The 17198-nt window shown below is 40.3% G+C and overlaps 1 protein-coding gene and 1 pseudogene across 1 annotated transcript; both read left to right on the top strand.

The window, feature by feature from the left end:
- Positions 1 to 211: 211 nt before the first annotated feature.
- On the top strand, positions 212 to 1195 carry LOC116571859 (olfactory receptor 18-like). Its single transcript, XM_032310301.1, has one exon. It carries the CDS (start codon positions 365 to 367, stop codon positions 1193 to 1195), a length of 831 nt encoding a protein of 276 aa, XP_032166192.1. The 5' UTR covers positions 212 to 364.
- Positions 1196 to 8901: 7706 nt separating this feature from the next.
- Positions 8902 to 9798, top strand: LOC116571888 (annotated as a pseudogene).
- Positions 9799 to 17198: the final 7400 nt, after the last annotated feature.

Here is a 17198-nt window from a genome sequence, read left to right as displayed (position 1 = left end):
CAGTCCAATTGGCTGGCAAGGAGCACAAAAGAGATTGTGGGTTAACAAATATGTTCTGTCTTAATAGCAGTATGGGTTATATGTGTGTATATATTTGTCAAATTTCATCAAATTGTACACTTAAGATATGTGCATTTATTGTATGTAAAGTGCACTTTAATAAAAATCTTTTTAAACTTAAAAAAAAATAGGTGCATTTAGCTGGCTGTCTCTGCACTTGTTTTTTTTCAATACTCTCTTCTCTTTTGAGAATTGTCCCACCTGCGTGGAACCACAGAATCTAACAGCTGTCTCAGAGTTCCTTCTCCTGGGCCTCTCAGATGATCCAGAACTGGAGCCCATTCTCTTTGGGCTCTTCCTGTCCATGTACCTGGTCACCTTGCTTGGGAACCTGCTCATCATCCTGGCTGTCAGTTCTGATTCCCACCTCCACATGCCCATGTACTTCTTCCTCTCCAACCTATCCTTGACTGATATTGGTTTCAGCACCACGACAATCCCCAAGATGCTGGTGAACATTCAAACACACAGCAAGTCTATCACCTATGCAGGCTGCCTAACTCAGGTGTCCTTTTTTTTCCTGTTTGGGTGTTTGGACAATCTGCTCCTGGCTGTGATGGCCTATGACCGGTTTGTGGCCATTTGTCACCCCCTGAACTATTCAGTCATTATGAGCCCATGTCTCTGTAGCTTCTTGGTCCTGATGTCACTTTTCATCAGCCTTTTGGAATCTCAGATTCATTTTTTTATGGTGTCCCAACTCACCTTCTGCACAAATGTGGAAATTCATCATTTCTTTTGTGATGCACCTCAACTCTTCCACCTTGCCTGCTCTGATACCTCCATCAACACCATAATAATTTATTTTATAGGTGCCATCTTTGGTGGTATTCCCCTCTCAGGGATCTTTTGTTCTTATACACGAATTGTTTCCTCCATTCTGAGAGTCCCATCCACAGGTGGGAAGAACAAAGCCTTCTCCACTTGTGGCTCTCACCTGTCGGTTGTTTGCTTATTTTATGGAACAGGCCTTGGTGTGTACCTCAGTTCAGCTGTCTCACATTCTCCCAGGAAGGGTGCAGTGACCTCAGTAATGTATGCTTTGGTTGTTCCCATGCTGAATCCCTTCATCTACAGCTTGCGGAATGGGGACGTCAAGAGGGCTTTGCAGAGGCTCCTCAACAGAACAGTCTAGTCTTCGACTCCTTTTTCTGTCTGTTAATTATAAATGATTGCAAAACCAAACATGGAATTGGCAAGCTTCCTTTTTGGTCTTATAGTTTTGGTAGCTCATTGTTCCCATTCCTCCTGATTTGTCATATCTGAGTATTGCTCATCTTGGCACATCTTTGATGGAATTGAGAGAATATTCTGGGACCCTATGTATGGCAAAATCACTGCACTATTGAATCTTACTAAACCTGTGGAATCTTCTGTATTTGTAACCAAAGTACAAATAAAGTCTGGAGACCAGTTAATAGTGAAAAAAAATAAATAAAATCTTGTTACTTGCAAATATATGGGTGGAACTAGAGGGTGTTATGTTAAGTGAAATAAGTCAGAGAAAGACAATTATCATATAATCTCACTTATATGTGGAATTTAAAAAACAAAACAGAGGATCATAGAAGAGTTCCATCAAACCAGATTAAGTCAGAAAGGGGACAAACCATAAGAGACTCCTAATGATAAGAAACAAACTGAGGGTTGGGGTGCCTGGGTTGCTAGGTGGATTAAAACCTCTGCCTTTGGGGGCACCTGGGTGGCTCAGTGGGTTAAGCCACTGCCTTCGGCTCAGGTCATGATCTCAGGGTCCTGGGATCAAGTCCCGCATTGGGCTCTCTGCTCAGCAGGGAGCCTGCTTCCCTCTCTCTCTCTCTCTGCTTGCCTCTCCATCTACTTGTGATTTCTCTCTGTCAAATAAATAAATAAAATCTTTAAAACAAAACAAAACACCTCTGCCTTTGGCTCAGGTCATGATCCCAGGGTCCTGGGATTGAGCCCCACATTGGGTGCTGTGCTTAACAGGGAGCCTGCTTCCTCCTCTCTCTCTGTCTGCTTCTCTCTCTACTTGTGATCTCTGTCTGTCAAATAAATAAAATATTAAAAAAAATGAAACAAGCTGAGGGTTGCTAGAGGGGAGGGTTTGAGGTATGGGGTAACTGGGTGATGGACATTCAGGAGGGCACACAATTAATGAGCTTTGAGAATTACGTAAGACTGATAACTCACTGACCTCTATTCCAAAATGAATTAAACATTATATGTTAATAAATTGAATTTAAATAAACAATGAAATATATTCTCACCCATTTTCACTGTCACATCTATTTCCCATAAAACTTTGGCTTTGATCAAATCTGTTGATGCAGGTTGTATGAGAGAATGTATGTCACTGGTTCTCAATCTTGGCTTCATGTTTGAAACATCTGATACACTTTAAAAATCCTCATGCCTGAGTTCCACCACCACCAATTAAAATTTAATTGGACTGGAGAGTAAAAATAACTTGATCAATTTTCTAAAGCACCCCAGGTCAGTCTAATGTGCAGCCATGGTGGAAGACCCTTGAATTTCATCAGACCTTCCATCCAAAAATAACTTGCATGTGTTTGTTCTTCATGGTCAAACCCTGACCATCTCAAAGTGATCAGAGATCCGAAAGGAGGAGATATGAAAGTTTTCTATAACAATAGCCAATGCGGGTTTCCCCCTCATATTCTTGGTAATATTTTTTTTACCTGTCTTTACCTGCTACACTCTACAACTTGTTCATTGGGCTGGATAATTAGGCTATTTCTTTCTGCCCCAAACTTACCCTTCTATACTTTAAGTTGTGATGCTGTGGTAGGGGCTGGGAATTTTTAAACCACTTCTCTGATTTTCCAACTGGCTTGTCTTAAATTCTTCTAATAATTGTAATAAAGATCACGTGTGCTAATGCCCAATCTTTTCCCCACGAATCTTTGGCTGTGGTGTTGTCACTCTAACTTGCAGTTATGGCTCTGTTACCGTATTTTTTCTTTTGTGCCTTTCACAAAGACATTTCATCATATCTATGCTAAAATTACCTTCTCTAAAATAACAAGTAGTTTCTCTTTTTTTGATTGAACTCTGACTGACAATCATAATATAGGGAATAAATCTACATTGTAAGTGAGATGCGATGGGGAGATTGCAGAGTGAGCTCAGGATAAAAAGGTGATTGTAATGATATCTCTTGGTCAAGGGTGCACAGTTGAGGTTTCAAGTAGTGGTGATATTTCCAGTGGCTGTGTGGTTCTAATTGTGCCTGTAGATTAAGTCACCTCTGTCATTTTGGAAAATTTTACTCTTACCTTCATATTCATTACTCAAGGATAGTGAAGGACCATGTCCTCAGCAAAGGAGAGATCTTTCCTTTCACTAGTAACACCCCTCATTATGATTCTACTTTGTCACCATGCTGTCTTCTCTTCTCTCAGATTCAATCATCTTTGGGTCCTTCTGTCTCCTGCTACACATCCAGGAACCCATGTACATACCAGTATTTCCTTTATAGATACTACATATAGTTTCTGAGGTAGCAATCTGGGCTTTTGGAAATGCTGTCTAATAACTGGTTTAATTTGCTCTGTCTTTACACTAAGTCAAATAGGCTGCCAACTTCACTGACAATGAACTTAGTATTGGATGGGCTCTTCTTGAAGTCAAGTGACTTCAGTTTAATATGATTTTCCTCCTGTTCAAGAATTCTAAAACATCTCAACACTCACACCTCCTTCTCCAATCCTCTATACTACTGTCATTTGGTCATTTGGGCTCTCTAAAAATTTCCTCTGCCATTGATGCACACATGCATAAGCACAATTTCTTACACACCCAATTTAATGGGGGTAAATACTGAAGTTTTCTTCACATCAGTTAATGAGAAATCAAACTCTGAGTTTATCTTCAGCCAAGCCTTGTGATCATCCACATTTTGAATGTATAGATCTCTGAGAACCCTGAAGTATTTAAGCAAGTGATCAAGTCACCAGGTAAATATGTAAAAATAAACAATTGTCTAATATAATCACATACATCACTAAACAAAATAATTAACCCTGAGCTATCTCTCAAAACTGCAAAAAACATACATCTCCAATGCACAAATTCCAAACCCCAAACCAGGAGTATAGAAAGAAGAACAGAAAGTTTTCCTTAGAGACATATATTTTAACTGAGAAAACAGAAATTCAATAAGATTCCTTGGATAGAAGACCTAATTCTTTCTAAAATACATGATTAAGCCAGTGGCTATACAGATATAAAAGTCATATGTTGCTTTCTGTAGTTGAAACAAAATGCGTCTGACTTTTATGATGAGATAAGTGACTTGGAAGTCAGAAAAGTGGAATAAAAGTCTGCTTCTTCCTGAGAAGAGGAGGGGGTCTAGATACAACCCCCCACCCAGTACATTCACTTTTCTCCATCAATTAATAATAGCAAGTCCTTAGAGATTGGGAGAACATGGACCAATCTGGCTAATTATGTGCCAAGCACTTTGAGCCCTCAACTGTAAACAATCAGCCTGTGCTTTCCAGCCTTTTAGTTTTCAGTGCCAGGTCAGTGGGCTCCATACATGAGTCTCCTCCTCCCAGAGCTGTCTGCTTGAGGACACCCATACCAGCATCTGTCTTCCTGCCAGTGCTGGAAAAAAAGCCTCGGTCCTCACGCAGCTCCAGGCAGGGGAGAGGCAGCCAGTTCTGCAAGCTTCCATCCTCCTCTAGTACAGACCATCCTCCTCACAGTACAGGCCAGTGAGTAGGAAGTACAGTGGGGGTGACTGAATGCAGGAGGGACAGGAAGAGCATTGTTCCCTCCTCATCAGACCACTGGGACAGTTGGGATAGCCAGACAGGAGGGGAACAAAATGCAAAGGTCCAACGCAAAGCCCTATAAAGACCTAGTGTTGTTGGTTCTGGCAGGGACCCTAGCACTCTTATTTAGATTTCTATTTTTGTCTCATGCTAGTTCTATTTCTCCTGGGCATCTTCCCATCAGAACAGGAAATAGGTCCTTTTTAACTGTTCCCTGAGTCCTCCACATGATCATGAAGGTGATGATGATGGTGAAGAAGGAAATGATATCAATAAACACAATGTTGCAAACCTTTAGTTTGGGACTCCAAGTGCCAGACACTGAGATGAATTTTCTACATAGTTTGTAAACTTTTATCTGCATTACCACCCTGGATAGACAGCAACATGTATTATGACCATTTCAGAGTTAAGGATAGGAGCACAAAATATTTTTTTTTTACCTTCCTGATTTTATTTTTTTAATTTTTAATTTTTTTCAGTTTTAAACAATATTTTTATTATATTTTTAATTTAAAAAATTTATTTATTTATTTTTTATTTATTTTCTATTTATTTTCAGCATAACAGTATTCATTATTTTTGCACCACACCCAGTGCTCCATGCAATCCGTGCCTTCTCTAATACCCACCACCTGGTTCTCCCAACCTCCCACCACCCTACCACTTCAAACCCCTCATACTGTTTGTCAGAGTCCATAGTCTCTCATGGTTCACCTCCCCTTCCAATTTCCCCCAACTCCCTTCTCCTCTCTAACTCCCCATGTCCTCCATGCTGTTTGTTATGCTCCATAAATAAGTGAAACCATATGATAATTGACTCTCTCTGCTTGACTTATTTCACTCAGCATAATTTCTTCTAGTCCCGTCCATGTTGCTACAAAAGTTGGGTATTCATCCTTTCTGATGGAGGCATAATACTCCATAGTGTATATGGACCACATCTTCCTTATCCATTTGTCCATGGAAGGGCATCTTGGTTCTTTCCACAGTTTGGCAACTGTGGCCATTGCTGTAAGCATTGGGGTACAGAAGCTTTTAAAATTTTGCCAGATCCTTGACGGGGTATGAATTTAGGTTTGAATTCAGACAGCGAGACTGTTCACAGGCTCCCAGACAGTATTCTCTCCTGCCTATCCAAGTCTCACCTCTCTTTCCTGTTACTCCAGGCAAAGACCTCTGCTCCCTGTGCTCTTCCTGTTTGGCTGTTCCTGCTAGAAGACACCAGAGAGCAGTTAGTGTCACCTGCTGCATCAACTGTAGAAAAGATGGCTGAGATAAAGGTAGAGATTATAAAGAGTCAGCTCATGACAATTCAGGGTAGCTCTCTTTCTTGCCTCAGCTCTCAAATTTTGCTTCATATTCCATATTCTCCCTGATTCCTATAATTTAGGCCCTCTTGATCTCTAAGGGAGATATGGGGTCAATATGTTAGATTCCATTCTTAGGAGATAAAAACTGTCGCAAGATTATCTTAGCAATTTTGGAAAAGACCTCTGGACTTCTGCTTAAACTATGAAGTGCAGGGAAACAGAACAAACAAGTCAGTTCTTGCACCTCAGAGACCTACCACTTACCTTTGAATCTTATCTGCTCTACTTTCATCCATATGACACTGGGCGAGTTCTTAATGTGTTTGAGCAGTCCTTACAACTGTATTGAGCAAGAATTAAGATGAGCACCGAACATGTGACTAAATATGGTAGATGCATATAGTGAGGATATGGTAAATTTTAGGTATTGTTGTGGTTATTATTGTCATTACCAAGGCTAAGCACCATCTCTCCAACTAAAATATCCTGTGATCAGAAGGTTCAGTTTTCCCTAGATCCTGAAAGAACTTTTTTTTTGTCCTTATGCAGGTAGATACTAAGTGTTTGGAGGGAAGCAACTGAATCACAGTCATTTCTGATTTCCCAGAGCTTAGGCTTTGCTTGGCACAGTGTAGGCTCCAAGAGCACCAGTGGTATCTGTTAAATATTGAATGGACCCTTCTTTAGTGCTCAGAAATGGGACAGAGACAGCATGGGTTCCATGCATTGGGTGCTTTGCTTCCTTCCAATGATGTTTCACAGATCTAGATGAAATATAAAACAGTGCTTCTCTGTGTCTATGCCACAGATTTTCTAAGAGACCTGTCATTTTCCACTTAATAGACTCTTCATTTGAAAATTACTGGAGATTTCCATAAAGATGAAAAAGAGAAAGGGAGGCAAAGCTTACTGTACTTAACTGAGACACATTTTACCATTTTGACCCTCTCTTTTTCTTTCTTTCTTTTTTTTTTTTAGAGAGGGAGAGCCAGTGTGGGCCAGACTTGATTTCTCACACCTGCGATCATAACCTGAGCCAAAATCAAGAGTTGGACACTTAACCAATGGAGTCACCCAGCCACCCATGCATTTCCATGCATTCTTGAATGAATTTCCTGGGACATGATAAGCTTCTACCAGATATATAATAAAGTAAAAGTCATTAAACCTTTCTTAGAATTGGGTTCCACCAATAAACTCACTATTCCAGCAATAATGCAAATTCTGATTTACAAACCATGAATGAGTATTTATTGGGTGCAAACTTCTTTTAGAGGCCACATGTATCTTGATATGGTTGATGTTCTCCCCATTTCTAGATGGAGGGTAACAGCACAGAGAGGTTGGGATGTTGACATATACTCCATGTTCCGTCTGATTCCCATCCCAGGGCTCTGTGCACTCCACCAGTGTCGAATGGTTGCTTTCTTTTCAAACATGCTTTAGTTCCAGATGAGCAAAAAGAAACAGCACCAACAATTTCTTGTCTTGGGATTCTGTGAGTTCATCTGTGAATTAGGGAATTGGGATAAGTGGTTGACTGGGGTCTTTGCTACATGAATATTATAGATCTTAAGATTTTCTATGAATAGTAATGCATTTTTGCAGCCTATTTTTGAAATCTGTAATATAAAAATATTATTCCTTATCCAAGATAGGTATTTTACTGTGGGTTTTTCATGGAAAGACCATTGGAACACAGACTTTGGGGATCTTTCTGATTCTATGCCTTGATAATAAAAGCATGAAGTTGATTTTTCCTATACTTTCCATTCAGAAAACAAAAGGATAATTAATAGTAAAATTGTACATATTGATTTTTCACAATGTTCTCATCTTTTATGCATATATTTTAGAAATTCTCATTTGTGTAATACGGAGGTGGGAACAAGATTTTTATTAGGAATATTGTAATAAGGGACACCTGGGTGGCTCAGTCAGTTGAGTGTCCAACTCTTGATTTTGGCTGAGGTCATGATCTCAGACTCCTGAGATGGAGCCCCTCATTGGTCTCTGTGCTCAGTGTGAAGACAGCCAAAGTTTCTCCTTTTCCCTCTACCTCCTTCTGCTTGTAGTCTTTTTCTCTGTGTGTCTCAGAATAAATAAATATTTTTTTAAAAAAGTGAATGTTGTAGTAATAAATTAAGAGATAATAAAGTTCATCTTTCAGGTAATACTATGCCACTTCTGAAGTGCTTAAAATAGATGTATATACTTCACAGACACTTAAAGCATTGTTGCGATAAGTGAGAACTCAGGAAACAATATGTGTATTATTAGAGTATTAAGTAAGTATTTAAGAAAACTGTTTATGAATACACAAATCAATACTAATATTATGTAAATACTGAAAGAAAAATATATCTACCACATTCATGACAGTGTTTGTCTTTGGGCAACTGAAATTCTGGGAAATGGGATCATGCACGGAAAGCAAGAAAACTCAGTTTTTACTGGCAACAAATATGAGTTCTGAAGCCGAGTATAACTAGGTATTTCTATGTTTGTATATTTGTATGTTTCTCTAACATTCTTGGCCCAGTGTCTTCATAGTGGATATATATAGAAACAGGTAAATAGCTCAGACAGCAGTAAGGAATTAGTTCTAAGAAGAGTTTACAATTGAGAAATGTTGCTGAAGGTACTGGGATGTACGACGGGAAGTGCAAATTCTTGAACTAAATAGGCACATTTAGCTGGGTGTCTCTACACTTGTTCTGTTTACTCAACACTCGTTCTCTTTTGAGAGGTGTCCCACCTGCCTGGGACCACAGAATCTAACAGCTATCTCTGAGTTCCTTCTCCTGGGCCTCTCAGATGATCCAGAACTGGAGCCCATTCTCTTTGGGCTGTTCCTGTCCATGTACCTGGTCACCTTGCTTGGGAACCTGCTCATCATCCTGGCCATGAGCTCTGACTCCCACCTCCACATGCCCATGTACTTCTTCCTCTCCAACCTGTCCTTGGCTGATACTGCCTTCAGCACCACAACAATCCCCAAGATGCTGGTGAACATTCAAACACACAGCAAGTCTATCACCTATGCAGGCTGCCTAACTCAGGTGTCCTTTTTTTCATGTTTGGGTGTTTGGACAATCTGCTCCTAGCTGTGATGGCCTATGACCGATTTGTGGCCATCTGTCACCCCCTGAACTATTCAGTCATCATGAACTCATGCCTCTGTGGCTTGTTGGTCCTAATGTCATTTTTCCGCAGCCTTTTGGAAACTCAGATTCATTTTTTGATGGTGTCCCAACTTACCTTCTGCACAGATGTGAAAATTCATCATTTCTTTTGTGATGCACCTCAACTCTTCCACCTTACCTGCTCTGATATCTCCATCCACAGCCATCTTTGGTGGTGTTCCCCTCTCAGGGATCTTTTGTTCTTATATACGAATTGTTTCCTCCATTCTGAGAATCCCATCCACAGGTGGGAAGTACAAAGCCTTTTCTACAGGTAGCTCCCACCTGTTGGTTGTTTGCTTGTTTTATGGAATGGGCGTTGGAGTGTACCTGAGTTCATCCATCTCCTCCTCCCTCAGGAAGGGAGCAGTGGCCTCGGTGACGTACACTGTGGTCACCCCTATGCTGAACCCCTTCATCTACAGCTTGAGGAACAAGGGCATCAAGAGGGCACTGTGATCAGCAGAACAGTCTAGTATCAGCATTTGTTTTATTCTTTCTGGGTTCATAGAACTGAAAAATGCAGAAAGTCAACAACAACACGAAATTCTGAATCTGCAGCCACATGGCATATATACCTATATGGATCTCTGATTTTGTTTATACAACTATTCCTGTTAGCATAGCTCTAATGGAATTGGGGGATTATTTTGGACTCCCCATTTAAATCATAGTCCCTGCAGGATTATTTATATCTGTACCCCTCTCATTTTCTTTATGCATTACCCAAAACTCTTGGTCACGAGCAGTCTTGTTTCTATCATTGAAAGATAATCATAACTCTCTCTCTCTCTCGTTTTTTTTCTTTTTAAAAAATTTTTTTACTTATTCATTCGAGAGAAACAGCCCAAGCAGGGGGACAGGCAGAGGGTGAAGCAGGCTCCCTCTTGAGGTGGGAGCCAATCGTGGGGCTTGATCCCAGGACCTGGAAATCATGACCTGAGCCAAAGGCAGAGTAAACAGCTGAGACACCCAGGTGCCCCATCTTGTTATTTTCCTCTGATTCCACGCCCCCCACCCACCAACATTTGTTAGGAGGATCTAAATCCTACCTTAAGAAAGCCACTGATTTCTGTACATTGACTTTGTATCCTGCCATGTTGCTGAATTGCTCTATGAGTTCTAGTAGTTTGGGGGTGGAGTTTTTTGGGTTTTCCATATAAAGAATCATGTCATCTGCAAAGAGAGAGAGTTTGACTTCTTCATTGCCAATTTGGATACCTTTTATTTCTCTTTGTTGTCTGATTGCTGTTGCTAGGACTTCTAATACTATGTTGAACAAGAGTGGTGAAAGTGGGCATCCTTGTCTTGTTCCTGATCTCAGCAGGAAGGCTGCAAGCTTTTTCCCATTGAGGATTATATTTGCTGTGGGTCTTTCATAGATTGATTTGATGAAGTTCAGGAATGTTCCCTACCTTAAGGTCCAAAACATCTAATACATTTTTGTGCCTTAATGATCTTGATCAGATTTTTTAAAAGTAGGCTTCATACCCAGCATGGAGGCCAACATGGCAATTGTCCCACGACCCTAAGATCAAGACCCAAGCTGAGGTATTTGTGGAGCATAACAAATAGAATGGAGGACATGGGGAGATAGAGAGGAGAAGGGAGTTGGGGCAAATTGGAAGGGGAGGTGAACCATGAGAGACTACGGACTCTGAAAAGCAATCTGAGGGTTTTGAAGGGGCGGGGGGGGGTGGGAGGTCGGGGTACCAGGTGGTGGGTATTATAGAGGGCACAAATTGCATGGAGCACTGGGTGTGGTGCAAAAATAATGAATACTGTTATGCTAAAAATAAAAAATAAATTTAAAAAAGTATCAGATGCTCAACTGACTCGGCTTCCCAGAGCCCCATCTTGATCAGATTTCTTGGTGAATAGGATAACTATTGAATTTCCTTCTGAAGCTGAAATGAGACACTATTAATATTGAGTTTGAGTAAATAGTTATCGAGTTTCCTGGAACTTCCCTAGGAAAACTGGGGTGTACAATTCCCAAGGAAGAGATGGGAGAGAAACTACCAGAACAGAGGTGATCTTAATTTTCCTGATGATTGTTCTTCCTACTCCATCTAATTTCTCCCCAGTTATATTATATCACTAGACACAAAGGGACAAATACTGTATACTTCCATTTATATAAGAGGCATATAGTAGTCAAATTCACAGAGACAGAGAGTAGAATGGTGGGAGCCAGGAGCCGGTGTAGAGAAAAGGGGCATTAGTGTTTAATGGGACAGTTTCAGTTTGGGAAGGTAGAAAAGTTCTAGAGATAGATTGTAGTGACGGTTGTGAATGTCCTTACTACTACTGATCTATACACTTAAAAATGGTTAAGATGATAAATTTTATGTCATTTTTCCACAATTAAAAACAACAACAGGGGCACCTGGGTGGCTCATTGGGTTAAAGCATCTGCCTTCAGCTGGGGTCATGATCCCAGGGTCCTGGGATCTATCCCCACATCAGGCTCTCTGCTCAGATGGGAGCCTGCTTCCTTTACTCTATCTGCCTGTCTCTCTGTCTACTTGTAATCTCTGTGTGTCCAACAAATAAATAAAATATTAAACAACAACAACAACAACAAAGATCTCCTGTCAGTAATAAGGGACATGTTGCTTCAAATGTTGGGTGTTTCTCAACCCTCAGCAATCAACCACTATAGGATTCTGCCTCAGCAAGGTCATGCGTCCTTCCTAGGGCAACCCACATCTGATAACTGTTTGATTTGGGGGTGTAAAATTTATACCCTTTGCCCCAATTCCAGCCAACTCTAAGACATCATTTTAACTCCAGGGCTACCTGATGGTTTTTGGAGGTCTTTGATGGACTCCAGTTTGGCTCGAGTTTTTCCAATGTTCTTCCTGTTGCAAAGAATTTGCCAACCACAAGATTGCCCTCCCCTTTCACACCAGCCACAAGTTCAGGGGTCTCTAGGTCCACTCTCACATCAGACCAGTTGAATACAAATTTGGGAACTGTTTCATGTTCAATAATTTGCTAGAATGATTCAAATTGAGAGGACTGCCTCAGATTTGATGACAAACTCAAATAACTCATAGAACTCAAGAATCAGTATACTATGATTGCAGTTTTATTACAGCAAAAAGATACAAATTAGATTCAGCCAAAGGAAGATACACATAATACAAGGTCTAGAACATCCCATATGTGAAGACTTTTGTTGTCTTCCTTCCTTGGAGTTCACACCCGTTACCTTTTCCTGGGACAATATCGGTGACAATACTCAAAGACTGTTACAAGTCAGGTAGTTCATATGAGTTCCACTGTCCAAAATTTTTATTGAGGCTTTGCTATGTAGATATGATTAGTTGAAATATGGCCTATATGGCTGAGCTCAATTTCCAGCCTCCCTCCTAAGGCTGGGCTGATATCTCTTTCCACAAAGCTCCAGCATTTTCTTCACATGCCTGGTCTCTTTGGCATGGCCAACCCTCATCCTGAGTCATTTCATTAGCATAAACTATGAGTTGTGTTCTATGAGGCCCTCCATGAATAGTCAATCACTCCAGATCACTGGGAAATTTCAAGTGTTTAAAAGTTACCCCTGGGGGGGGGAAGTTACCCCTGGGAGCTGGGACAATCTCTCTTTAGAGGAGGCCAAATTCCTTAATACACATCTTCCCTTGCCCAGTTGTTGATTTCAGGAGCACTGCCTGGTATACATCCTGTGTGCTAATCATTGTCTAATTGTCTGCTTCACAAGGAACTCCGTGTGGGACACCTTGTTACTAATAACATTTTTTTGAGAAAATTTAAAAACAGTTCCAAGGTAGTTGAAGTGGCCCATAATATTCTTTGAAGTACAAACCCAACACTAAGCTCAGGAATAGGAAAATTTAAGGAAAGGAGAAGAGGAATGGGAGCATTCATTCATTCAGTCTTCCTGGGGGCAGTAGGGAAGCAGGCACCCACTGAAAAGCTGAAGGACTCTGGAAACCCAAACTCAGAGTTGTTAGGAAATGCACTCAATAAACATATGGAGAAAAGTTCAGCCTTGCTAATAACCAAATAAATAATTTATCCATCAGTGTATATAGTCTGTTTGGACTTATAATGTGATCAGAGAAACTGAGATCCTGGATTTATGCTTTATGAGAGCAAAGATTTTTGTCTTTTTTTCCCACTTCACTCCTGCCTCTTGGTGACATTGAGGGGTCTGCCTCAGATTTGATGACAAACTGATGTTGCAAAGGACAAGTGGAAGAGGAAGAAGTACATGGGGTTGTGGAGGTAGGAGTCACAGCTGATGGCCAGGATGATGAGCAGGTTCTCAAGTACGGTGACCAGGTCCATGGACAAGAAACAGACCAAAGAGAAGGGGATGAGGCACTGAGTTTTGGGAAAATCCCAGGAGTCAAAATTCTGAAGCACTTGTTTGATTTCTTGCTTCCAAGTTGCCAACTCATCCGCTAGACGATATAAGCAGGGAGTGACCATGAAATAGGCAGTAGAGAGAGTCCAGAATCTACTATTTTTGTTTCTTGGAGTGAAGTGCTGTGCATAATAGCCTTAACATTACAAGGTTTAGGAATCCTACATTCTGTTATTCATTACATGCAACAGTTAATAATGTTGATCAGCCCCTGTCCATTGATCTCTGGGACACTCATTTATCCTATTTATCTAGAATATCAAATTTAAAAGTTAAGAACACCGTTAGATCTTAGCAATAAAGTAGTCCAAAATCACTCTAAAACAAATGTGGAACATGAGGTCCGGTGAACCTCAGTAACTTAATCTGGATTGTTCAACTTGTCTGGAACCCAAAAAAGGGTCAGATAAATATGTTTCAGAGGTGAGAAAATTTGAGAGTCTCTCAAATATCTGGGTAGACTATTTCAAGATGAACAGAATGTAGGTTTACTCTTCAAGAAAAATGAAAGGGAGAAGAAGAGAATGTTCTTGCCAAATAATAAACCACATGAACAAATTCTTAACACTTAGTGTACCAGGAGCCATCAACATCCTGCAGGGCGAGGGCCAGATGCTTCCTGGACATTATTATTGCTTGACAAAAATATCTTTCATCTATGAATTAAGTATTGGTGAAATTTCTAAGGAAAACATAGATGTCACGGTTTCAACCATTTCAGTACCATAAGTACCATAAGTACCACAAGTACCATAAGATCAGTACCATCATAACCTCAGTACCATAAGATAAAATACTACTAAGGTCACAGACAGAATTTTGAGTCATATCCTCAGTGGTGCTCATCACTCAGTGGGTAGCTTCATCAGTGAAGTGTCTGCTTTTGGCTCAGTTCGTGATCCCAGGAGTCTGGGATTAAGTCCAGCATCAGGCTCCTTGCTCAGCGGGGAACCTACTTTTCCCTCTCCCTCTGCCTACAACTCCCCCTGCTTGTGCTCTCGCTCTCTCTGTCAAATAAATAAACAAATAAAGTCTTAAAAAAGTTTTCCACAAGAAAAAGTTTTTTTTTTTTTTGTAACTATATAGTGGCAGATGTTAATTGGAATTATTTTGGTAATTCATCAAATATTATATGTGCTATATCTATATCTATATCTATATCTATATATCTATATCTATATCTATATCTATATATGTATAATTTTATTTAATTATTTGACAGAGAGATTGAGAGAGAGAAAGATTGAGCACAGGCAGGGGGAGATCCAGAGGGAGAGGAAGAACCAGGCCCCCACCCAGCAGGGAGCCTGATGTGGGGCTCAATCCCAGGACCCTTGGGATCATGTCCTGAGCTGAAGGCAGACACTTAACCAACTGAGCCACTAGGCACCCCTATATGTGCAATATATTGAATCATTATGTTGTATTCTGAAATTAATATAATGTTGCATGCCAATTTGATCTCAAACAGAGAAAACTCACAAAAACCCCAAAGCAGATAGTGTCTCTGGAATGATAAAAATGATTACATCAGAGGCAAATTGTTTAACTATGAATGAACATCTTTGTTCGGACCCTTGGTGGGGTGAGCAGTTTGCAATCATCTCTGCTGAGTTCTTGTGAGAGGATCATGACTCAACTTTAAAGTATGAGAGTTTGTAAAACATTCCCTTGACCTCTATTAAATGTGGCTTACTTTCTTGCCTTCTGATCTGTTCTGTTGAGCAGTGTATCAGAGAATGCACAGGAAATGCCCACAACTCTGGTTATTTCCTGGAGTGTGTTGTGTGCATTAACATCATCAACTGGATTAGAATCTAGGAAAACAATTTCATTTCCTATAGGAGCTGGATTGTGATTCAAATGGGTGATGGAAATGAGGAATAGCGTGCATCTTAAGAAAGAGTTTCCCACACATCAGAAATATTTTATGTTAGGTCGAGAGGTTAGAAATTAAAAGTGGAGGATACAACCATTTGTCATTTATACTTTTCCCTTTGTAAAAAAATTTTTTAAAATTTTTTAATTGTTTAATTTTTTCAATTTATTTATTTTCAGAAAAAGAATATTCATCATTTTTTTCACCACACCCAGTTCTCCATGCAATCCATGCCCTCTATAATACCCACCAACTGGTATCCCAACCTCCCACACCCCCGCCACTTCAAAACCCTCAGATTGATTTTCAGAGTCCATAGTCTCTCATGATTCACCTCCCCTTCCAATTTACCCCAACTCCCTTCTCCTCTCTAATACCCCTTGTCCTCCATGATATTTGTTATGCTCCACAAATAAGTGAAACCCTATGATAATTGACCTCTCTGCTTGACTTATTTCACTCAGCATAATCTCTTCCAGTCCCGTCCATGTTGCTACAAAAGTTGGGTATTCGTCCTTTCTGATGGAGGCATAATACTCCACAGTGTATATGGATCACATCTTCCTTATACATTCATCCGTTGAAGGACATCTTGGTTCTTTCCATAGTTTGGCGACCGTGGCCATGCTGCTATAAACATTGGGGTACAGATGGCTCTTCTTTTCACGACATCTGTATCTTTGGGGTAAATACCCAGGAGTACAATGCCAGGGTCATAGGGAAGTTCTATTTTTAATTTTTTTGAGGAATCTCCACACTGTTCTCCAAAGGGGCTGCACCAACTTGCATTCCCACCAACAGTGTAAGAGGGTTCCCCTTTCTCCACATACTCTCCAATACATGTTGCTTCCTGTTTTGTTAATTTTGGCCATTCTAACTGGTGTAAGGTGGTATCTCAATGTGGTTTTAATTTGAATCTCCCTGAGGGCTAGTGATGACGAACATTTTTTCATGTGTCTGCTAGCCATTTGTATGTCTTGATTGGAGAAGTGTCTGTTCATATCTTCTTTCCATTTTTTGATATGTTTGCCTGTTTCGTGTGTGTTGAGTTTGAGGAGTTCATTATAGATCCTGGATATCAACCTTTTGTCTGTACTGTCATTTGCAAATATCTTCTCCCATTCCGTGGGTTGTCTCTTTGTTTTTTTGACTATTTCCTTTCCTGTGCAGAAGCTTTTGATTTTGATGAAGTCCCAAAAGTATATTTTCGCGTTTGTTTCCTTGGTCTTTGGAGACATATCTTGAAAGAAGTTGCTGTGGCTGATATCGAAGAGATTACTGCCTATGTTCTCCTCTAGGATTCTGATGGATTCCTGTCTCACGTTGACGTCTTTTATCCATTTTGAGTTTATCTTTGTGTACGGTGTAAGAGAATGGTGGAGTTCCATTCTTCTACATATAGCTGTCCAGTTTTCCCAGCACCATTTATTGAATAGACTGTCTTTTTTCACTGTATATTTTTTCCTGTTTTGTCGAAGATTAATTGACCATAGAGTTGAGGGTCCATATCTGGGCTCTCTACTCTGTTCCACTGGTCTATGTGTCTGTTTTTATGCTAGTACCATGCTGTCTTGGTGATCACAG

This window comes from Mustela erminea, chromosome 1 (assembly GCF_009829155.1).
Source record: "Mustela erminea isolate mMusErm1 chromosome 1, mMusErm1.Pri, whole genome shotgun sequence".
NCBI lineage: Eukaryota > Metazoa > Chordata > Mammalia > Carnivora > Mustelidae > Mustela > Mustela erminea.
The sequence above is the reverse complement of the archived record's forward strand: the minus strand, read 5'-3'. Positions and strand labels throughout refer to the sequence as shown.

Excerpts from the sequence above, each read along its gene's own strand:
- LOC116571859 (XM_032310301.1), top strand. The coding sequence starts at position 365 with ATGTACCTGGTCACCTTGCTTGGGAACCTGCTCATCATCCTGGCTGTC.